This window comes from Gracilinanus agilis, chromosome 5, assembly GCF_016433145.1.
Source record: "Gracilinanus agilis isolate LMUSP501 chromosome 5, AgileGrace, whole genome shotgun sequence".
NCBI classification, from domain to species: Eukaryota; Metazoa; Chordata; class Mammalia; order Didelphimorphia; family Didelphidae; genus Gracilinanus; species Gracilinanus agilis.
The window spans coordinates 307,759,483-307,784,375 of NC_058134.1; the positions used below are offsets into that span (position 1 = coordinate 307,759,483).

Genomic DNA, 24,893 nt, shown 5'->3' on the forward strand with positions numbered 1-24,893 from the left:
CCCCAAGGGGCAATGGAGGATCCTTTTAAATAGGATTTGTTTACAACTGCCTGATCTCTGTGATCCAGAAAGATGATATTGCGTGTCTGGGAAACCTTAGACCATTGCCCCAGCCCCTCGGAGCCTCATTTTCCTCGTCTGTACAGTAATGATCTCTGAGGGTCCTTCTGGCTCTATCAATGAATTCACAAATCGTGTGTCACTGCAATTCAGGGAGAAATGGCTGTTGAATGAATGAATGAATGACAAGCATCTTCAAGAAAGACTGCCTAGTATAGGAGAAACGGCTCAAAAGGAAATCTGAAGGAAGCCGGGTTAGCATTAGATTCTCTGTTTGAGGGAATCGTGTCTTCTTTCCAAGCCTCAGTTTACTCGTCTGTAAAATAGAGCTAATAGGGCCCAATTGGGCCCCTCAGCACACGTGATGTGGCTCGGATGAGAAAATGGCAGTAAAAAGCTTCGCCAGCCTTAAGTTTCTCTGGGAGGACCAGCTGTTGCTACCATTTTCCTCCGAAACTCCGGCAATCTGGTGATTCCGGGAGGGAGGTGGGCTTGTCCCACACCCAGGAAGCCCCCTGGAGGCTTCCCAGCACATTCTGCCCCTGGATGTCCCGTTTCCGGCTTTGGGGGAGCCTGGACTGAGGGTCGTGGCAGGGAAGGCAGCAAGCTTGGCTGGGAAGAAAGGGATCTCTGCTTAGTACACAGGCGGGGGAGCGTCTTGCCAACCCCTGGCACCCTTCAGCCCTCTCGTGTCATCACTGCCGCCTGGATTCACAGACACGGGCACGGCCACCCGGCCTTCCTGCCACCGGAGTGCCTTTCCCGGCTCTCCCTGGGTCCTTCCAAAGCAAACAGGGCTGCTGACTCCGGTGATATTTGCCTCCCTGTCTCCAAGCCTGTTTTCCCTTAAAACTTCCCTGTGTGGGACACACCACCCATCCTGTTGCTTTTCTTTAAAAGAAAAAAAAACCGCTTTTCTCAGATGCATATTTTCCTTGTAGTTTGAAAAATTATGACCTTGGCTTCTCCTGACAGCCCGAGGCTCTGAATGAAGGTGTCTCACTGTCTGTCCTTTCTCTCTCTGCCTCCTACTCCAAATAATTCTCTGTCTTTTTCCTCCATGTGTACTAACACGGCTGAAGCGGCCTGGGTAAACAGTGACTCGGCACTAAATTACACCTTTTCCTCAGGCCACATTCTGCAGGGGTCCTGATGGGACGGGCCCAGGCCATCCAGGGGCACTGCCCACCCCCCCACGAGAGGATGTGGTCCCACTAGGACTCCCGTCTCCGTCTGGTACTCTCTCCAGGACACCACCAAGAGCTGGAATCCCTTTCTGTTCCCCCATTTTCCTCTCAGGCGGGCCAAGGCCAGGATGGTGTCAGGACCAGGGACCCGGCCTGCCAGGACCAGCTGGAAGAAGCAGGGATGTCTGTCTGGGGAAAAGAAGAGCTGGCAGGGATATTTGAGGCAGAGCTTTGTTTGGCGTTGCCCCAGAGGGCAGAATGAGCAGCCCTGGGGGGAAGTGACAAGGAGGGTCATTTTGGCTTAGGAATCGTTTCCTAGCCATGACCGTTGTCCAGCTGGCAGTAAGGAGAGAGCTTCCAGAGGAGGCTGGCTGACCACCTGGCAGGAGCCTGGCAGGGGGGTTCCTGATGCACTCGATGCCCTCTGAGGGCCTTTCCATTGGAGAGTCTATCATTATTTAGGGGGTGACAAAAAGATGCCCATCCAGGGCTTCCTCTGGCCACCTCAGCACATCTCAACTAGCTTCTAGTATTGACCCAGCAAAGAGGCCACAGAGGACACTGCTCTGTCCTCTTTCCCTGGCTGCTAGGATGGCCAGAGCAATATTCACTGGCGTTGATGACAAGGCCTATGGCTGAGGAAGCATTTTCCAATCAAATAACCCTCCTCGACTCAGCCCAAGGGGGGGTTCTGAAAGGAAGCCTTCTCTGACACACCCCTCCCACTGCTCCCCAGGCGGAAGGAATCCTTCTCCATTTCCCTGGAAGGCCTTGTCCGGATCTCCCCTCTGCCTCCAACCCACTCTACCTCAGATCACACAGCCCCCGTTAGCCGGCATGTTTTTCTTTGTGCCCGCATCGCTGAGCACGGGGTCTTACCCGGTGGCGGCAGAACCGACCTGCTGCTCCTCTCAGCAGGCAGTGAACCGAACCAGCTGTGTGGATGGTCAGGCACCCAGACCAAGGCCAGCTCTTAGGGAAAGCAGCGCCCAAGGGAGCCCGGCTGAGGGGCACAAAGAAGGGAAAGAGCCAGGGAGACTGACTTGGACCACCCTGAGCTCGATGGGGGAGATTAGCAAGCTGCAGTCCCTCCCGGGACAACTTAGACTCATCCTTTGGCTGCTGAAAAGGTTGGGGCCAGATGACACCTCGGTGCCTTCCAGCTCAGACAGTCTGAGGCTTTTAATAGTCTTTGACACCTGCAGGAGGGAAAAGCTAATGACCAGGAGCCCTGCTCGCTTGGCTCGCTTCACTGCGGCCTCAGCCATATGCCTGCAGAAGAATTCCTCCTTAGTCCTTGAACTTCACAGCAGTGAGATATGCCAGAAGTCCCAGTTCTACACAGGTGGCTTTAATTAGCAAACTAATTAGTAAGTGAGGGGGGAGTGGGCTTTCTCAGGAATGTTCTGAAAAGGCCTGGTACCAGGGGCACTAGGGATGTGGGAGGCCTTCCTCCCTCGTCTGCCCTCTTCATCCAATAAAGAAGGCAGAAAACAGCTGCTTTCTCTCCCCTTTCCTCATGAGAGAGGCAGTGTGTCACAGTGAGGAGTGTCGAGCCTAAAATCAGGAAGATGTGGGTTCAACACTTTCCTGCTATCTGTGGGACTGTGGGCAAAGCACTCGGTCTCAGTTTCCTAAGATCAGTAAAATGGGGATAACAAGAGCACCCACCTCTGAGGGCTGTTGTAAATTAAATCAGGATTAAATCAGGTACCATTTGTACAGTGCTTTTTACATTGCCTGTCACATAGTGGGGGCTTAATAAATACTCATTTCCTTCCTTCCTCCCTCCCTCCCTTCCTCCCTTGTCTTCCTCCATCCTTTTCTTCCTCCCTCCTTCCCTTCCTTTCTCCCTTCCTTCCTTCCTCCCTCCCTCCCTTTCTTCCTTCCAATAAGTCTGCTCTCTGTGTTACTTCTTTATCACCTCAGAGAATTTCCTTTTGCTCACAATTCTGGGATTATTTCTAGGGCAGAAATCCAAGACAATGTGGTAAAAAAGAGGCCAGTGAGACGGCCTCTTTATTCCTCTAGTGTTCTGATCCCATCACTGTGGATATCTCTCCCAAAGCATGGACCCGTCTCACCCATCTCGCCTCTTCTTTTACTTCCCTCAAACCACATCTTCCCATGAACTTTCCACAGGAAGAGGAGCATGCTGGGGGCCTTCTTTCAGGTCACGTAACAGTAAACTCTTATGCCACGTGAATGTCCTCTCCGTGTCCCTTCAGGGGACCAGGGCGAGTTGTACACTGAAAGAGTTTCTCAGTCTTTTATTTTGAGCAACACATTGGATAGCAGCTCTTTCTGAACCCCAGTTCCTCTAAAATAGTCACAATGGAACATGTGTGGTAAGCTTTAGAAGATCTAATTTACCCCCTCTCATTCAGTTTTTTAAACCTTACTTTCAGTCTTAGAATCAATATCAGATATTAGTTCTAAGGCAGAAGAGTGGTAAAAATTAGGCAAGGTTAGGTGACTTGCCCAGGCTCACAGTGCCTGAGGCCAGATTTGAACCCACAACCTCCCATCTCCAGGCCTGGCTTTCTATCCACTGAGTCCCCTGGCTGCCCCCTCCTTCATTCTTTAATATCTATGTGTTAACCTTGTTCTTAGAGTATTAACGAGGAAGATGATTCAGACCTGGATCTTAGGGACTTCATAGTCTGACATCTTAAAAGAAGTGTTTCCATCAGCCCTGGACTAATAAGCTCATCCTTTTTCTCACAAAAATTCTAAACTGGATTGTTACAGAGAAGATGCATTGTGGTGGAGTAGAGGGGCAGACAGTCCTGAGGGCAGGAAGACCTGGGTTCAGGCTCTACCTCACACATCCAATGGCCATGTGTCTCAAGAAACTGCTAAGGCAGGATGCTGGACCCACTGCTTATCACGTCCACAAAAGGCATTTCACTAATAGCAGCTCCTTCCACTGATCAAAGCACAGGTTTAGATCGTCCCCACCCTGCAAACCAAGGACTTGCTTAAAGGGGATGATTAGGGAACATGGAAAAGAGGAAGCTGATTTAAGAAGAGCCAGCATGCCTTCATGGAGACTCGCCTCATCGCCTTCTTTGAAAGGCCCAAAGGGATGATGGATGACTAGTTGGCCTGGGTTTTAGGGGAGCAGTTGACAGACACCCTTGTGCCATATTTTGGAGGGATTAAGCTAGCCCATGATGCCATTCCTAGGTTCATAAATGGCATGATGTCCATTTGAAAGGAGGTCTCTAATGGAGTGATCTCTGTCATTTAGTCTTTATCAGCGACTTGGATAAGGGCGCCAAGCACACACTTACAAAGCCTGCAGATGGAACCAGCCTGGGAGGGAGCGATAATGTACTCCTGGTGACACAGTTGGGATTCCAAAATGTCTGGGCAGGCCAGATCATTAAGGCAAACCCAATCCAATGAAATTTAACGGGAACAAGTGCAAAGTCCTACAACTGAGCTTCAAAATGGACTTCCGAAGTCTACGATGGAGGAGCGATGGATGGAGTGACAACACTTGGAGGAGAATCCTGATGGTGTCTGCGGCCTGGAAGCTCAATGCCACTCACAAGTATGATACGGCAGCCCACGACAGCTCTAGACTTCTTGGCTTGCATTGAGAGACAAGAGAGATCCTGGTCCCTCCCTGGTCAGACCCCTCTCCCCACTCATACCACATCTACAGTAGTGGGTTTGCTTCTGGCCCCTGGGACCATGGAGACAGAAGACAGAAGAAGGCCAGTTGACCAGGACTCTCCAGTTATGTGAAGAGAAGTAAGGTGGGATGAGGCTGGCTTGGTTTGGTTAGAGCTTGTCAAGGGCTCTCAAGCATAGAGGATTTGCTCCTAGAAGGAGTTAGGATACGGCCAGATCTGACTTTAGGCTAAGTAGAGGATGGATCGGAGTGGTGAGACCAAATTGGAGGCCATTGCAATAATCCGGGCAAGAGCTGATGAGGACCTAAACTACCACAAGGACTGTGTGAATGGAAGAAAGAAGTATATATCAGAGAGATACTCTGGAGAAAGAAATAAGATTTAACAAGTGGCTCTGTAGACTAAGGAGCCGAGGATCTGAGCCCCAAGCATTAATAGGAATAGGGATGTTCTGAAAAGGGATGAGTTTGGGGGGAAAGACAGTGAGTTCAGTTGTGGACATGTTGAGTTGGAGATGCCTTCAAGACATGGACTTTGAGCTCTCCAAAAGTTACCTGGTAACGCAGGACCGGAGTTCAGGAGAGAGGCCAGGGCTAGATAGATAGAACTGGGCGTCCACTGCATAGAGAGAATAACTGAATCTGTGGGAGCTGAATTAGGGTTAAAGATGGACATGGAGGATCTCCAAGATCTCTTCTACATACTTCGTCATTCGCTCCCCACCACCCCATTGGACTGCAAGCTCCTTGGAAGTAGGGATTGTTTTTGCATAGTGCCTGGAACATGTTGTTCACTCATTTCAGTCATAACCGACTCTTTGTGACACCATTTGGGGATTTTGGGCAGTTACTGGAGTGGTTTGCCATTTTCTTCTCCAACTCATTTTACGGATGACAAAACTGAGTCAAATGGGGTTAAATGACTTACCTAGGGTCATCCAGCCAGGAAGTATCTGAGGCCAGATTCACACTTGGGAAGAAGAGGCTCCAGGCACCAGTGCTCTGTGCACTAAAGCTACTTCATGAATGGTAGTTGACTGACTAAAGAGGAAAGAGAAGGGGTCTTGAAGGCCAACCACAGTTAGGCAATGTACTGTGGATAATGATCCAACAAAGGAAATTGGGGAGGGAGCAGGGGAGGAAATGGGGCAATGAAAAGGCAACGACCAATGCAGCAGTTAGGCTGAAAAGGAAGAGGATTCGGAAAACCGAGGAGATTAAGAGACTGCTGATGACTTTGGAGAAACCATGAGGGCAGAAGCCAGATTGCAACAGGCCTCAGCTCTGGGCCTTGAATCTGGGAGGCTCCTTTCCTATCTCCCAGCTGCCTCCCTGGGGATCCAGCAGAAGAACAGGGTCTAGTGCTCATCTGGAGAAGTCTCATGAATCCCTGATCTGTTCCAGAATCACTGTGCCTGTCATAGTTAGGAGCCCTCCAAATGCCTAGCTAAGGGCCCGGCCCTCTAGGATTCCTCTTCTGGGCAGGCATAAGTTGGAAAATAGCCACATTTTGAAGCCAGAAAAGAAAAAACACAATACAAAACAAACAAAACCCAAACAATGACCCACGACTCACAGCAGAGCAGTAGAAACCGAGCACATCGGCAGAGACAAGGAAATGGTATAAGAGGCCCCACTAGGTCTAACTGGCTTCTCTCCTGAAGCCAAAGGAGTTGTCCAAGTCTACAGGGGAATCCATGAGGAGGGTTCATGGGCACCCAGGCATCCAAGATGGATTAGTACTTGGGAATCACACTGTCTGGCTCCCCGTGGTCCAATCTGGGACCACTGGCTTTGGCCAAGGAGGGAAAAAGGATGCCTTCATGGCTTCAGGGCTATGGAATTGCATCTGGGTGAAAGTTCCCCTGCCAAAGCCTTGCCCAGTGCCCATGGGACTAAGAGCTCCCAGGACAGAACCCATCTTCTTTACACTTCACTCCTCTTCCAGTGCTAGGCATGCTGAAGGCAACTTTTTCAATGAAAGAATGAACAATTCTTTGTGTTGAGAGCCTGAATTCCTAATGGACCCTAAGGCTGTGTTTGATCCACCCCTGGAACTCTTCTAGTGCTCAGGGCTGGGCTCAGGTGGAGTAGGAGACACTTAAATGTTCTTTGAATGGGAGAGGCCATCAATGCTTTAGTTATAACACTAGGAGACATTTCTTAGAGCTCTAAGATGGGCAAAGCATTTCATAGACATTCTCATCACACGGCAGCTGTGAAGTGACTGTCAGAAAGAAAACCCAAGTCTAATTCGAACATGGACCACGTGCATAGAGGTCGAGCTTCCAGAACTGGGGCCCTGGGAGTCTCACTGATCTCAGCCTTTGGCAGATCTCTTCTGGAGACTCAGGGGGAGGACACTGATTGGCTGGAGAACATCCAGAAAGGGCCACCAAGGTGAAAAAGAACCTGGAATCCAAGTCATGTAAAGGAAAGTTGGATGCACTGGTGATGGCCAGACTGGAGAAGAGAAGATTCAAAGCCAGGTCTTCCTGGTTGTGAAAGCAACTAGGTGGTGCAAAGGATAGACGGTTGGGCCTGAAGTCAGGAAGATCTGAATTCAAATCCAGCCTTGAACATTTACTAGCTGTGTGATCCTTGACAAGTCACTTAACCCTTATTTGCCTCAGTTTCTTTATTGTAGCACTTACCTACCAAGGCTGTTGTGAGAATTAAATGAAATCATATTTGTAAAGGGCTAGCACAGTACCTGACACACAGTAGGCCCTTAATAAGTGTTTCCTTTCTCCTTCCCTTCCCCCCTTCCTTCCTTCCTTCCTTCTTCCCTCCGTCTGTCCTTCCCTTCCTACCTCCCCCTCTCCCTTCCTTTCCTCTCCTTTCTTTTAAGCTTGGCTCTCTTTTCATTTGGCATGTCTGCCAAAACAATTAATCACTTGAGGATCAGTCCTCCATGATAAGCGACTTCCACTGAGCCAGGCTGGCCCCCCAGCATGATGGGACTTATCAGGGTCTGTGCTTTGCTGGCATGGCCTCTGAGAGCCTGGGGTCACACGCCCACCACAATGAGGCACTGAAGGAGAAGGCCATGGGGGGAGAGTGAGGCTGATAAATAAGAAAACAGGAAGCCCTCTTTCAAGTGCCTCGTAAAAATGCTGCGTGTTTACAGAGCGTGTGACCTCAGAGAGTTGTTTAGTTCCACATTAGAAATGCTCCGTGTCTCTCCTTCCCTCCAAAGGGAACCCATCTGAACCATCTAAGCATAAAGAAAAATAAACACGGGCAATTGCAGTCTTCATTCAGGGGTTTCGGCTAACAGCACATTGCCTCCAGCTGTCCCCCGAGAGCCCAGGAAATCTGCTTCAAAAGGAAGGCAGAGGGCACTGGGCTCTTTAATCATGACCATGCTGATGCAATCTTCAATTAATTAGTGCTATAACTGGTTGACATTCAGCATCTGGGGAGGAAGGGGAGCAACTTCCTCACACTCTTGAAGCCCCAGCCTCGTCCCCACCTCAACCTGAGCACATCCAGAACACCGGAGGGGAGAGTCCCATTGTCTAATGCCCAGGGGAGACCCCAACTGGAGTGTTCCAGCCAGAGGTCAGAGAATCTCCGCTAAACAAGGAGCCGCCATAACCTGGCCCCTTTGATCAGACGATCATCCTCTACAGCCCCTTCAGACATGGAGTGTCTTGTGATGCTGCAGTGGTAGGGAGAGGGAAGGAACTGCCAGGGCATCACCAGCTCATCCCAGATGTGTCAGAAGCTGAGACAAGCTCCATCGCTTTCCCTTTCCTTTTCTTCCTGTTACCCACCAAATGATCAGGCCAAATAGCCCAAGAAAGAAGCCTGATGGGCAACAGGAGAGCTGCCTAGAAAGGCCGTCCCAGGAAAACGGGTTCTGTTTGGCCCCAGAGGAGGAACCAGGAGCAGATGGAGGTGGGACTGATGGGAAGAAATGGTTCCTAACACCGAGAACTGTCCATTTCCACTTGGACATCACTTGGCCACCTCAGACTCCACATTTCCAAAACGAAGCCCATCTTTCCCTCTAAAGTCATGCATTTTCTGAACTTCTCTCCAGCGAGAGCACCACCATCGTCTCAGGCACTTCAATTCACAACCTCCAAGTCGGTGCTGACTCCTCACTCATTGACTGCCCCCGCCCCCGAGTCCTCGCTGCAGCCAGTCTGTTGCCTCATCACCTGTCTGTGTCTCCTCTCTCCTTCCAGGTGAGATCACCTCCTCTCTGGTCTATTGCAATAGTTTCCTGATTGAATTCCCAGCTTCTGCCTCTCTCTTCTTCAATCCACCTTCCGCGGAGCCACCAAAGCAATCTCCCTGGAGCACAGCTGTGACCAGGTCACTCCCAGGTTCCAGAAGTGGCCCCTTCTTGCTTCCACAATCTGACAAAAACTGACATTTCACAGCCCAGCCTATCCTTTGCGCCTTACCGTGGAAGAGTGACTATTACCCATTCTTACATTCTAGCCAAATCAGCTTCCACAGCTTCTTGTACTCAACATTTCTCCTGTGTTCTCTGTCCTCAACAGGCTGTCCCCAGGTCTAGAAATATGCCTTCCTCCCCCCCCCCACTCCCCTCAGGGCTTCTTAGAATCTCTGACTGCCTTCAGAGTTCAGCTGAAATGCTGCCTTCTAGCCCAGCAAGATCAAATGCACATCCATGAAATGGTACACACGCATCTCTGCTGGCATTTTGACTTCAAAAACCACCTTCGCATCATCCAGGTTCTGTCGTATTTTTATTTATTCTAGCAAATGTTTCCCAACAACATGTTCACATGGTTCAGCTGCAGGCTGGCCCCATCTCTGACAGCTTTCAGACCCCCCCCCCAGTTTCCTTGTACATACTCCTCTACAGTTCACGTCTAACATGCGGTTTCATCCCACAGAAATGCAAGTTCCTCAAGGACAGGGATTGTTGGAGGTTTTGGTTACGTCCAATTCAGTGCCTGGCACATAGTGCGTGCTTTATGAATGCTGGTGATCGCCTCCCCGGGGAGTCAGCTGCCCCTCATTGGAGGGCCTCCAGCAGAGGCCTGGAGGCTGTGGGGAGACCTTGATCCGGGCTGGACTTGCTGGCCACTGAGGAGGCCCCTCCTGCTCTGAGTAGCTCAGGAACTTCTTCCAAGCAGAAGACTGAGGCTGAAAGCCAGCCCACTAGGATTATCCTTCCAACTTGCAGCCTTCTCTTGCAGTGGGCTGGAAGCCTTGCACATGGGGGACAGGAAGGGCAGGGAAAGGAAGGAGAGGAGAAAGGAGAAAGGGAAGGCATCGACTCTCCACCACCCCAACTCCTACTGCTGAGTAGCAGGGCCCCAGCCAGAGCAAAGGGCTGAATGCTCTGCTGCTTTTCCAGCTATTTCAGTGGAGCTTAGAGCGGATTAGCCCAGTGAATATCAACCGAGCACATCATACTCAGAGTTATCTCACATGTATACAAAGGCAGGCTGATGGGCCTGGTCTGGCGGCTGCTCCCCCCTGCCCTCAAGGTTGCTGTCAGCACTAACAAGCCACGCTTGAGGTTCTCTCAGTCTCGGCACCTTCCTCCTGTCGCTCATGTTTACCCAGCACTTGCCATCCATTATCCCATCTGACCCTTAATCAGTCACTTCCCTTGAGATTACTCCTCTCCCCCCCCCTAAAATTTATTGATGTCTTTTGTTTTGTACATCCTCATTATTTCCTCCAGCATCTTTTCCCTCCCCGCTCCCAGAGCCATCCCAGCTAACAAAGAGCATTTCGTTAAAGACTGAAAGAAAAGGAGAGAAAAAAGTCAACCCTGCTAAGCAGTACATTGGAAAAGTTTGAAAATGTGCCACGTGGCCCTCCCATCCCCATGAAGGCTGAGCTGGGGGTGGTGAAGATCCCAAGTCTTCTGTAAAATGAAGGAGATTAGACAGCCTCTCTGGCCCTTCCAGCCACAAAATTATCCTCCTTTTATAACAAAGGCAAGTGTGACTTAAAAAAATGTTTTAAACCCTTCCCTTCTGTCTCAGAATCAATATTAAGTGTCGGTTCCAGGGCAGAAGATCAGTAAGGACTAGGCAGTGGGGGTTAGATGACCTGGCCAGGAAGTATCTGATCTCAGGATACTTCCACAGCTAGCTGCCCCTGCCTGCTGTCTTTAAATGGTGGGTCGGCATGGGGTGATGCCAATTATCCAGCCTTTCCTGACTCCCCCGGCTGCTCGAGCCTTCCTCCTGAAATGACACGGTATGCGCGTCACCCACTTTGTATGCGTGCCTGTTTCTCCTGATAGAATGTAGTATTCTCGAGGGCACAAAGCTATGGCATCTTTGTCGTTATGCCCTAGTGGCTGGCACAGAGGAGGTCCTTAATAACTGATTACTGACTAATTGCTTGGTTGGTCGAAGGATTCAAGAACGTTGGATTGGGAATCATCAGCCTTGGGCTCACTTCCTGACTCTGTGCTTACTGCCTGCGTGCCTCAGAGCGAGACCCTTTCCCTCTCTGGGCCTCGTGTCCCTCACCTCTAAAATGATGAGGTTGGGCTAGTTGGGCCCTCGGATCTTTCTCAGCCCTCTTGAGATCTTCTGCTCCTTTTAGGGCCCTTCGTGCTGCTGGCTTCTGCCATTCTGTCACACAGCACAGAATCACAGCTTGATCAGGGCTAGGCATCATGATAGGGAGAGGATGGGCTCTCGCCCCCAAGGAGCTTACAGGTAGGTTGGGGAGGGGGCCAATTGCAGGCCTGGTGCTTACAGCTGGCCAAGACCCAGAAGAGAGCCAAATGGAAAGTCACGGGAGGCCCCTGCAGCATCCCTGGGGGAAACAGGCTAAAGGAAAGTCTTTCCCAGTCAGTGATCAAAAGCCGAGGAAAAGAGAGCACATCTGGATAAGTGAACTCGGGGGCTCTGAGGAGAAGGAGTGGTACTTGGAGGGGAAGGGAAAAATGCACCTACCACTGGTTTTCATTTAGGACTCCAAACGATCTCATTGCAGCGGGCTCAGTATCCCTCGTTTTGTCTGGTGGGCGCTCCTTTTTGAAGAGGGCCCCTCTGTGACTCTCATTCTCTCTGAGCTGAAAAACCAGCTCATTGACAGCTTGATTTCCCCACAGGGTCATTTTGGGTTCTATTTGAGAAATCCCCCAATAAAAATGTCAAAGAGAGAGGGATGCTGGCTCCCCTGCAGGAAGAATTTGGCCCCTTTCCAGGACAAATTTGTCGGCCAGAAATTGCCCCAAGAAAATGCCATTTGTTTTACGAGAGAAAAAGAGGGGAGCTGCTGTAGCAAAACCCCTTAAGCCATCGGCCTCATCTCGCCAAATTAATCTGGAAATACTTTTCAGACTGAACAACTTGTTTAAATGATGACCAACACTTTTGTGACTGGCCATTAGCAACAAGGAATCCAGCTGAAACTCTCAAGAAGGAGGTTACATCAGCGTGGATCTTTTGGGTTCCAGAAATAGGAAAGCCAAAGTGTGATCGCTTTGGAACTGGGAAGCCAGACATGGGGCCTTGTGGAATCTGGCCGGGGGTGGGGGACGATGATGGGGAGCTAAGAGTGGACGGTGAAGGCAAGAGGCAGCCTCTCTTTATCTTGGTACAGTGCAAAGAGAATTTTGAGTCAAACTGGACCCAGGTTCAAATCCTACCTCAGTCACTAATTTGGTGGGCGCTCAGTCTTCTCATTTATAAAGAGGAAGGGGAAGAGCTGGAGTATAGAGCTTTTAAGGACCATTGGCTTGGTTGGAAATGGAAGTCTCACTAAAGATCATTTCCTTATCAACACCTAGTAAGATTATTCTCTCGTCAAGCAAGATCCACACTTAGGCTGGAGCCCATCTCTTCCTTCGGAAATCTCCCCTCTCCCCCTCTCTTCCTAAATAAAACTATTTTCTCCTTCCTCCAATATCCTTAGCAGAGGCGTCTGACTGGATCTCTCCTTGGCTCCCAGCACATTAGATTCTGCAGCATCTTTTCCTGTTGTAAACTCCTTGAGGGCAAGGGCTGAGTTGTGTTTCTTCTTTGAACCCCTCGTACCCAACCCAGCCTTGCACTGAACACAAACACGGGTTTGTCGGGGTGGTTCAGACCCCTCATTTTATGCAGAAGGCAAATAAGGTAAAGAAGTGGGGAGGACCTCATCTGAGGGCCCCCAGCTGCTGACAGTGATAGAGTGAGAAGCCATCCCAGATTTTCTGAGTCTTTTGATTCCAAATCTAGTACACATGTGGTTCTTCTCTCTTTTTTCAGGGCACATAATGGGATTTGCTTTCAGGGCTTGTGATACCTCAGCATGGCGCTGGTACACCAGGAGGGAGGGAGGGAGGAGCTGGCCTGATCTCAGCCCCCAGGGCCTGGCACAGAGGAGGCCTTCCCTAGCTAATGGAAGTGCTCTTTGATAGCATGGTGGAGTGAGACTAGCATGAGGCTAGAGTCAGAAGTTTTAGAGTTTTCCTTAAATTCAGCCCAACTGCATCTGTCAGCAACTCCTCATTCTACCTCAGGGGCCCCCAAAAGAAATGGAATCCCTCTTCTCTCTGACAGCTATCACACCACCAGGAAGTCTTCTCCAGTTCTTTCAAAGGATTCCCTAGAGTCCAAGTACCTTCCCCATCCTCACTGCCTCCTCTGGACCCTCTAATGCTTATCGACCTCTGTCCTAAAGGACAGAACCCAGAAGTGACCCCAGGACTCTCGAGGAGTCATGACCAGGATGGATGAGGCCAGTGAGACAACAACTTCCTTCCTGCAGCCCAAGAGGCTCCTGCCTTTCTTGGCCACCATGTCACACGGCAGTAAAGCTTACAGTCTACTCAGACACCAAGAGAACTCTCAAATAAGCGACCTTCTAGCAGTGCCATGGTGTGGGCGATTCAAGAAGGGAAAGCCCCCCCTATGGAGTATCCCAATGAAGAGGGAGGGCAATAGCTAAGACAAGAGTTGATGAAAATCTGATTGTGGGTGGAGAAAGAGCACTAGATGAGCCCTGGTGGAGGGAAGAACCAACACTCGCCCAAGGGATTGGTCTAAAACACAAGTCTTGCCCATGCCCCTCCTCTCCTCAAGATGCTGCTGTGGCTTCCCACTGCCTCTAGGATAAAACACAAGCTCTTCATTGGACATCGAAACCCTTGCTAGTGTCAATTCAACAAATATTTCCAGACATATTTCAGAGTATTCTCCTTCCCATATTTTACGTTCTATCGAAATTAGGCTTCTTGCTATTTCCAATACTCAACATTTTACAGCTGTTTTCTGTGGATTTTCCCAGGCCTTGTTCCATGTCCCTCCTCCTGTCTCTCTCTTAGTGCTCCCTCTCCTGCCTTCATATCTCAGCTTCTCATAAAAGAAATGCCTTTCCCCAGTTGTTGCTTTCCCCATAAATGCTCTAGGTATGTTAGAGGATTCTCAGAGCAGTTCAGCTTTTGCTGCTACTAAGCCGCCATCTTGGCTCTGCCCCCCATCTATGTACTTTCAATATAATTTATATTTGCTCATCTGTGTACACATTGAGTCCTTTTGGTAGACTCTAAGCTCCCTGATGGGCAGGACAGCCTAGTTTTCTGCCTTTGTATTCCTAAGCATAATATGGTGCCTGGCACCCCACAGTTCATTAAGAAATACCTGCTAAATTGAATTAAATTCCCTAAAAAGAAATCTGCCTTCCTGTAATTCTAGCCTTTAGTGGAGATTCTCCCATCTGGGGCCAAGCAAAACCAGTCAAATCCATCCTTCAGACGACTGAAAATAGCGATCCTGCCCTCATTCCACAACCCCCTCTTCCTCTCTCTGTCAGCCGAAGCATCAGCCTTTCCTTCCCTCCCCTGTCTTTCAGATGGCCTGATTTTCAGAGCTCACACCTTTCTGGCTGATCTCCTTTGGACACTCTCTCATTTGCTGGTGCCCTTTCTAGAATGTGGGGTCTAGAACTGGAGGCAGCTTTTCTGCTTCTATAGTTCCTCTTAGGAGAAACAGCATAAACATTTTCTCCTAAGTTTCTTCATGCCTGGCATGAACATTTGGAGGAATCTCAGAAGATGATGAATCAGAATGAAGTGGTTTGGCTGGAAATAGGATTAAGAGAACCAAAAAAGGAGCCACCTTCTGCTTTGAACCAATGGGAACCAAGATTTGATTCACAATCCACCAGGAAAAGGCTATTTTCCCCGGGTAGGTTTTAATATGTTATGATTCAGAATTGGCGTTGCCACTTGGTAAATCCATTCTGTTCTCTGTAAAATAAAGTAGTCGCTCTAGAAGATTCTGTTCTAAGGTCTCTCCCAGCTCTGTCATTCCCTGCTTTAAAGGCCCTCCCAACTCTCATCCCCTATTCTAATACTTATCCAAACTCGGACATTCTCTCTTCTAAAGTGTCTCCCAGTTCTGGCATTCCATGTCCCAAGGCCTCTTCTAATTCTGGCCTTCTGTGCCCCAAGGGATGCCCCTCTTCTTGGTGGATTACCTCGTTCCCCTACATGTCTACACTCTAGTGCCACCCTGGACATGTTAAAGGGCGTGCTATTACAGTTCATCACCGCTTCTCTACAATTTGCAGTGGCATCTTTTCCCCCCCAGCTTGTGTCCAAGAATTCCCACGCCATTTTGAAAAACTCCACGCGGTCCCAGGCCAACGACCCATGAGCCTCTGCTCCACCTTCCGCTCTTTTCTGCCAGCCTAGACGATGGCGAATGCTTGAGCCCAAGGCCAGGGGCCAATGGGGGCTTCCAGAGCACGTGCCTGGCCAGGCTTCCTGCTCAGCCACGTCAGCTCACGCTCACTCACTCACCCAAGCAGTTGTGACCATCATGAGCCAGCATGAAGCCATCGTAGCAGGTGCATCTGTAGTTTCCTGGAATGTTGATGCACTCATGGACGCAGCCCCCATTGTAGTAGTCATTTTCACATTCATCTATATCTGCAACACAGAGAACATGGGGAGGAAGAGGGGGTGAGTGCCAGATTCCATGGAAGCCTGCCTCACCGGGGTGGAGGGCATCTGGCCTGAGGGGTAACCGAGGTGCAAACCCAAACACGGACCAGGGACGGGCGAGTTTATCCGGGAGACTCAGCTTCTTCACTTGTAAAATGGGGGAAATCAGGGATGAAAGTACTTTGTAAATCACAAAACGCTGTGGGTCGTAACTGTTTTATCATGCTGATGGGAGAAAGGGAAGAGAGCTGCCTACTGTGTGCTGACGGCTTTACCCATGTCTCCTTTGGTCCTTTGAGCAGCACGGTCTAGGGACAGCAGGAAGGTAGGGCCTGCTTGCCTTCTATGGCCGGCGATCCCTCATCCTCCACCTTTATAACTCACATGAATTTAGCTCAAGCCCGGATCTGATCGACGCCATTAGAGAGCGTCGGCCTCCCAGAACCATAGCCGGCGATCATCCAGCCTTTGCTCGGTGACTTCCCAACGAGCCCACCCTTTCCCAGGGCTCTCATCACACGTGAGAGGCAGGATCTGGGTTTTTATCCTCATTTTACATATTAATCAACCAATAAACGAGCAAGTATCGAAGGGGGAAAGTGGACTCTCTACCCCCCTCTCTCTCAGGCCAGCTGTCACCATTCCCCTCTTTGCCCCAGTGCTTCTCTTCTCCAGGCTAGACATTCCCAGTCCCATCACTGGGGCTTCCAAGGGCAGCACCTCCAGGCCCTTCCGCATCGCGCTTCCTCTGCTCTGGGGCCTCTCAAGCTCACTAGTGTCCATACTAAAATGTGGTTCTGAGCAAGAACTGCATACCATGTGACTGGCCCTGGCCTCAGGACAGCTCACTATCTCTCTCTCCCCTTCAGCATTCTGGGCCGAGTGCCTTTCAGCATAGCTCAAGATCACATGAGCTTCTCTGGCTTCCAGAACCCTCTGCTGAGTCATCAATACTGTGAGCATTTATACCTGGAGAGATCACTGGTCTTGGAGTCTGAGGACTCGAGTTTGGGACTTGGCTCTGTCCCTTGTCCCTGGGTGACCTTGAGGGACTCACTTCCTCTTCTTCTTGGTTTCATCCATCTCTTCATCTGTAAACGAGGGAGGGAGGCCTCCATTTAGCCCCACTCCTCCCTCAAGGAAGGGTCTGAAAAACTCATTTTCACTGAGATAAACAGGACCATGGAATGTAGTCTGAAGGGTCCTCGGAGACCCCCTAGTTTAACTCCCTCATTTTACAGAGGAAAATGTCAAAACTCAGAGAGGCTGAGTGGCTTGTCCGTCATTCTGGGGATAATAAATGGCAGAGCCAGCTTTCAAACCTAGGTTTTCTCATTCCACATCCAACCTACTTTCTGCAACACCAAGTGAGTGGGAAGGGCCTTCTAGGTGGATGGAATAATGTGGCCAACAGCACGGTGGCGGGAAAATGCAGGCATCAAATATCACAAAATATCCAACATTTATATCTCATATTTGCAAAAATTTTAAGGCTAAAAAGCACTTTGCATATAGCATCCCATTAGAGACTGTCTCATAGTAGCACTCTGAAGCAGTCTTAGCATATATATATGATTTTTTTTAGACTTTAAAAAAATATTTGATTTTCCGAATTACAGGTAATAATTCTCAGCATACATTTCCTGAACTTCTAAGATCCAATTTGTTTCCTTCTCTCCCTTCCCCATTCCCAGAGATGGTATGCAATTTGATCTGGGTTAGACATGTATTATCAGGCAAAGCATACTTCCACATTGATCATTGTTGTAAGAGAATATTCCTATAAAATCAAAACTCCAAAATCAAAACAAATAAACTAATGTGAAAATCATATGCTTTCATCTGCATTCTGATCCCAACAGTTCTTTCTCGGGAGGTAGACAGCATTCTTTGTTATGAGCCTTTCAGAATTGTCCTGGATCATTTTATTGCCCAGAACAGCTATCTTTACTGGTTGCTCATTGTACAATATTGCTGCTGTTGTGTACAATGTTCTCCTGGTTCTGCTTGTTTCTGCATCAGTTCATGCAGATTTTTCCAACTTTTTCTGAAATTATCTTGTTCATCATTTCTTATAGTGCAATAGAATTCCATCATCATCATATATCGCAATTTTTTCAGCTGTTCCTCAGTTGATGATAGTATGCATATGATTAAGAGAAGCTGCTTGTTATAATAGAAAAATCACCAAACTGGGAATCAGGAGATCTTGATTCAAGTCCTACCTTTGTCATGTATTAGCTATATGATCCTGAACAAGTCAATGAGAGTGGTTGTACCCAACTACATACACGCAGAGGAAATCTGCAAAAGAAGGTCAGGGTCTGATTTTTCAGATTGCCCTTTATTTCTATCAGTTTTCATTCCCAATAAGTTATTCCTCTTTTGTTTCTCTTGTGAGATTTGCCACTCCAGATCCAAGTTTTTCTATTCTGACAGTTTTTTTCTGCTGTGAAAGCCATAGATCTGCTTTTATAACTCCTATTTCTTTTTTTAAACCCTTAACTTCTGTGTATTGGCTCCAAGGCAGAAGAGTGGTCAGGGTAGGCAATGGGGGTCAAGTGACTTGCCCAGGGTCACACAGCTGGGAAGTGTCTGAACCAGATTTGAACCCAGGACCTCCCGTCTCTAGGCCTGGCTCTCCATCCACTGAGCTACCCAGCTGCCCATTCCTATTTCTTTTTTAAATCATTCAGAAACATGCCACTGTGGTTTTATGCTCTCTTGTTGTGTGGAGATGCAAAGCATGGAATCCCTGCAAAGGTACAGGGATAGCCTCACCCAGAATTCCAGGGGACCCCCCCCTGGAGAACTTTGGGTGAGGGGGCAGTTGAGAAGGGCTGGAGACAGTTAATTTGTGGGAGTGGATGTGAGCAGACACTCTGAATTCTGGGTGAGGCTATCCCTGTACCTTTGCAGGGATTCCATGCTCTGCATCTCCACAGAACACTCTTGGGCCCCATTGGACATTGATTTATTTTCCTTTGTCTTGCAATATTTTTTCATTCATGTCTGGACTCTTTTATCTGGAGGCCATTGTTCTTTCGGTTATTAATGTCCACTCTGCTGGTTTATGTGCTTATTGTCAGTCTTTAATTGAACTTCTTTCCTCCTGAAATCTTTTGTAGTTTTGGACTATCTTTCCTTATAGACCCCGATCACTCATTTTCTGACTCTCTCCCCTTTTGATGATGATGGTTTCCTTGAGGATTGGACCTCAAACTACCTTTGTCTCCTCCCACTTTGGGTAGTTCGTGGTTCATTATCTTAGGTCTCTGCCCCAAGTGACTTCTTGGGGGACATAATTGGCCCCAGCTGGCTTTTGCTTAGGCTTAGTGGAATGCCATCTGCCCCTGATCACATCCTGCTTATTCACTCTTTGATAGTTATCTTGCTGAACTCTGTCATGGTGCAGAGAACTGTTTGTGTGAGCTTCTTCTGCCTTTTGGATTTCTAAGTCACTGGAAAGAAGGGTGACAGAGGGTATAGAGTTGAGTTCTGTTTGCAAGCCTCTGGGCTGGCTTGCACAGCCCTGTGGTCCCAGCCTGGTAGCAGTAGTGAAGGTGGTGCTAAGTGAGCATGATAGGGGTAGGGAATATTAGCCTTCTCTGCTGTTCTTCTTTTTCTTTCTTTTTCTTTTTTTCCCTCAACTTTGTTTAGGTTCTTGGTGTCTTAGGCCAGTGAGGCAGCTAAATTTGCTTCATCTCTTGTGTGTACTTTATTCTAGAGAGGTTCAAGAGGTCGTGAAGTTCAGAGAAAATCTTTAGCCCTCCATCTTACTGATTATGTGACCCTTGAGGAAATGATTTTCAAGATTGTTCAAAGACAAGAATATTCCTCTCACTGAAAAAAAAAATCAGAGACTAGAAAAGGGGGGAGAGAAAAAATACACCACAAATCTATTTTCTCATCTCTACAGTTGTGAAAATGTCCCTCTCCACAAAAAGGATATGCTTGACAAAAACATGAGAAGAGGACAGGCAGGCGTTCACAGCCAAACCACCTTTGTATAGTCAAATGGATAAAAGATGCAAAGAATAAAGAGCTCCATTATATCCAGGGCTTAATGACTTTTTAAAAATGCATATTTAACTTAATAGAACAAGAGGCACTGGCAAAGTCTTCCTATGTCCCAGCAAGATGACCCCCAAGAAGAAGCATAGCATTGGTGAGAAAGTGATGGACTTGGGGTCAGAAAGACCAGGGTTCAAATACTCCCTCAGAAACTTGCCAACTGTGTGACCCTGGGCAAGGTACTTCGGCTCTCAGTGCTACCTTGGAGTCCTTTTCTCTAATATGCAGGGGTTGTATTCAATGGTCTTGTAGGTCCCTCCTACCTCTAAATCTATGATCCTATGTTAATCTGTGATCTTAGGACCATGTAAGAAGACTTCATGATAGAGGAGTAAGTTCAACTTTGACATATTGTCCACCTGATCCTATATTTGGATGGTCAGGTCCACTGAGTTATAATTGCAGTATGGATGTACCGTATATTAGGACACATTTGTTCTCCTCTTCTCAGTCCTCATCCAGTGATGGTGTTTGCCTGTGAATCTGAAGAGAGTCAGAACTGCAGGGCACGAAGGGGAACAGAGAGATGCCAAGGGGAGGAAAAGGCTGTTTTCATACATGAGGAAGTGACATAATAGGTATTTTAGAGAAACTACGTGGCCACAAAAGAAGGGTTGTTGGTCTCTGGAGGATGTGTGGCCAGCCCACAGGCTGTGCTCATCCCCATGAACCATTAAAAGATTTTGTTTCTACAAAAAGGCATTGCTAACAGTTGCAGAGGGTGGGAAGGTATAGATGGGGCACAATGTATATCAGTGGAAGGAACACTCACTCAAAGGAGATAATGGCTCCATGGAAGCACTGAAATATAAATCTATGAGCTTCATTTTAAAGAGCATGGTATGAAATACCATCTAGAGCAGTGATTCCCAAAGTGGGCACCACCGCCCCCTGGTGGGTGCTGCAGTGATCCAGAGAGGCGGTGATGGCCACAGGGGCATTTGGGGGTGGTGAATAACTGTAAGGGGGCGGTGATAGTATGGGACAGGGGGCGCTACGTCATTTTTTTTCTGGAAAGGGGCGGTAGGCCAAAAAAGTTTGGGAACCCCTGCTCTAGAGAATGATAAATGCCCATTACCAGCCAGCATCAGACTTTAATGTTTTTGTTGCCAGTGTACGTCAGACATCTATTTGACAAAGCTCATATTCTGATGGAGTTATAAAAGTCAGAGATGAGAAGGGCCTGAGGAAGAGTGTTTGGGTGAAGGCCAAATCTGGGAGAAATTTAGGGTTAGGAATTTTGATCTTGTCATTGAAGCGTACTACAACCTTGATGGCAAGATGAATTAGATGAGGAGTTTGAAGAAGAGGCCACAAGACTGGCTCAGAGACACGATGTGACTGGGAGAGAGGAACTTCAGTTATCCAGATGCTAATGACACTTTGGCTCGCTTTAGTGTTCATTTCCTTCTTTAAAAGATGGGGAGAGTTAACAAATGGTCAAAGGATATGAACAAACAATTTTCAGATGAAGAAATCAAAGCCATAAATAATCATATGAAAAAATGTCCTAAATCCCTCTTGATTAGAGAAATGCAAGTTAAAACAACTCTGAGGCACCACCCCACACCTAACATATTGACCAATAGGACAATAAAGGAAAACGATCAATGGTGGAGGGGATGCAGCAAAATTGGGATACTAATGCACTGTTGGTGGAGTTGTGAACTACCGATCCAACCATTGTAGAGGGCAATTTGGACCTATGCTCAAAGGGATAGAAAACTGTGCATACCCTTGGATCTGGTAATATCACTCCTGGGTCTATATCCCAAAGAGATAATAAATAAGGGGAAGGAATCTACTTGTACAAAAATATTTATAACAGCTCTTTTTGTGGTGGCAAAGAATTGGAAAGTGGGGGGATGTCCCTCAATCGGGAATGGTTAAACAAATTGCGGCATGTTGGTAGTGGAATACTATTGTGCTATAAGAAAGGATAAGCAAGATGATTTCAGAAAAAGTCGGAAAGATCTGCAGGAACTGATGCAGAGCGAAATAAACAGACCAGAGGGAACACTGGACACAATAACAGCAATTTTGGACAATGATTATCTGTGAAAACTTGGCTACTCTCAGCCATGCAATGATGTGGGACATGCCTAAAGGATTTATGATAGGGAACGCTCTCCACCTCCAGAGAAATAACTGTTGGAGTCATCTTCCACGTCAGTGCATTTTTGGTTGTATTTTGGGGTTTTGGTTGGAGCGTGTTTTTACAACAATGACCAATATGGAAGTTTGCATGACAATAAAAAATGAAAAAAAGGTGGAGGAACCAACAAGGGGAAATTGTATTATGTGTCTAACAGGGAAGAACTGCTTATTGGGATGGAAATGATGGGAGCGAGTGACTTTGGGGAAATGACCCCTTTATCCTAGAGTCTGTGATTGAGAAGAAGAAATCTGGGTAGTCTACCTGGTGCCCTAGATCTGGGGGAGGCTGATATCAATGAGGTCAGAGAAAAGGCAGGCAGAATCTCATAAGCTCAAGAAGGAAATTCTAAAGATACAAAGGAAGATAATTCCAATAAGGAAGAAAAAGGGATTTATCTGAAGATGAATGTACAGGGCATTCCCCCAAGCAATTGAGCTTTAAAAAAGAAAGAAGAAGAAGAAATAGAGAAGAGCTAGAAGCAAGGTCAGGTAATGGAAGAGAGAATGTAAACATGTGGCATAGTCCTAGATAAAAAATATCCCAAACCCTAAAAGCTCACGGTGAACTGAGAGAAGCTAAGGATAGCCAAAAGGACTTTTTCAGTTCTATTTTGAGAAACGGGACCAAAGAAGGGCTAGAACCTTTGCTTGAGCTAAATGGGATGATGATAAATAACTGAAATCAAAGATAGGGCCAGGCTGTTCAACACTTTCCCCCCTCTTTTCTCTGTAAGAGTGGAAGACTCTACACTAGAAGGAACAGAATAAAAATAACTCATGTAGTTGCTGTCTGAGAAAATTAGGAGATAGAAGGAGGACCTCTATAGATGTGGATGACTCCACACCCCCTGGTCCACAGGAACTGCATCTTTGGGTCCTAAACAACCAGCAGAGAAGACCATGAAACCAGGCCCAATGAAATCTGAAAGGCCAGAGGAAGTGGGAGACTAGAGGGGAGATGTCTACTTCCTTCCAGCTCTCCAGTTTGGTGACTTCGTGACCGCTTCTCCGGTGAGTCAGGGTGAAATTCCCTCTTGTATGGGGTTGAACATCTATGGCTGATGTTTCCTACCAGCTCTTCAATCTTGTTATTCTGTGAACGGAGAACGTCAGAGCCAGAAAGGAGGATCCCCATAACAGGGAATGCCAGACCTGGGAAGGACCTTAGAAGAAGGAATATTGCCAGAGCTGGGAAGGACCTTGGAGAATACCATAAACTTCTTTTTTGTGTCATTTCTCATTTAATCTTCATAACAACCCATGAAATAGCATTCTTTTTTTTAACCCTTATATTTCATGTAGGCAGAAAAGAGGTAAAGGATAGGCAATGGAAGTTAAGTGACTTGCCCAGGGTCATACAGCTAGGAAATGTCTAAGACCAAATTTGAATGCAGGACTTCTCATCGCTGGGCCTGGCTCTCAATCCACTGAACCCACTAGCTTCCCCCTGGTAGTGTTATTGTTCACATTTTATAGACAAGGAAGCTGAGGTCAAGAAAGGCGAAGCATCTCCTAGCCTGGAATCAAAGCATAGGCTTTACATGTGGCTAACTTTTCAGGAAAGGTTTCACCAAATGTGGGATGCCCACCTCCCCATTCCCCCAACATTAATCCTTCCTGTTCATGTCTTACTGCAAGTGGGAAGGAGGAGTGAAGGTCAGTAAGAAAGGCAGGCGGGAGGAAGCCCCCACATCCCCACATGGGAAAGCTCTTTGGGAAGTCTGAGGTGCCCACAAGCTCTTTGGAGGTTAGAGGCTGATAGAGATCCAGACAGGAAGCAAACAAACATAATACAGCCGACAAGTATCCACTTTCCTAAGAAAAATAAATCGAGTCATGTTTGAAGAAATCTTTACAGAGTTCCAGGAAGGAAAGAGTGCAAAGGGAAGCCTCTGGCTGGGCACATTTATGCCTATTGGCTGTGGTCACCAGGAGTCTTCCCTTTCCTTCCATCCCTGCCAGGCTGGTCAATTGAGGCATCTCCCTGTTGCAGCTGCTCACTACTAGACTTTTCTCTGCCTCCTCTGTAGCATGGGTAATGGAAAAAGTGCAAGATCGGAAGTCAGAAAATAGGGTGTGTGTGGGGGGGAACTTGGGCAAGTTTATCCTCTGACTCTTGACCCTTCTGGTCCTTGGTTTCCACAACTATGAAATGAATGGGTTGGACCAGATGAGCTTGAAGGCCCCTTCTAGCTTGATGACCTCCGTCTTACCCAGTTTCCAAAGGTTCAGTTCCCATCTCATATATTCCAAGAAGCTTTCTTTGACCAGATCAGTCCACAGTGGTTTCCCCTTTCCTCATTGAAAAGTCAGCTTAACTGAACCCAAAAGATGTTTATTAAGGGTCTGTTTTGCACAAGGTGCTGCTACAATGGGGCAACCTGGCTTTGGAATCAGGAGGTTTAGGTTCAAATCCTGACTTTCACCCTTTCATTGTGACCGAGAACCAGAGAAAGTTCTGGAGAAAGAGAGGTTCCATTATGGAACAAAAGGGCTGGACTTAAGAGTTAGGCAACCTGGGCCTAATACCTCCAGGATCTTGGACAAATCAAGTCAACTCTCACTCTCTCAACTTTTCCACCTCCTTCCCAGCAGCCTTGCTTGACCCCTATCTGAGCTCCATCTCTCCCACCCTGCTTTCTGCACTGCCTATTATGCTTGTCTATCTCTGTCAGTATTTAAGTACCTATTATATACCAATTCCTTGAGGGAGAAGAAGAGAGTCTAGAGGAGTCCAGTTAATTAGACAACAGAGAGGGAGAAGGAGAGGGAGAGGGAGAGGGAGAGAGAGAGAGAGAGAGAGAGAGAGAGAGAGAGAGAGAGAGAGAGAGAGAGAGAGAGGAAGAGAGAGAGAGACAGACAGAGACAGAGAGAGACAGAC

General features: G+C 47.8%; 1 protein-coding gene across 1 annotated transcript in view; it reads right to left on the minus strand.

Annotated features, from left to right (window-relative positions):
* SCUBE1 (signal peptide, CUB domain and EGF like domain containing 1) overlaps positions 1 to 24,893 on the minus strand; it is a 233,593-nt gene that overhangs the window by 187,806 nt on the left and 20,894 nt on the right. The window contains exon 3 of the mRNA XM_044679293.1: positions 15,638 to 15,766. Coding sequence (XP_044535228.1) covers positions 15,638 to 15,766 — 129 coding nt within the window. The remainder of the gene's footprint in view (positions 1 to 15,637; positions 15,767 to 24,893) is intronic.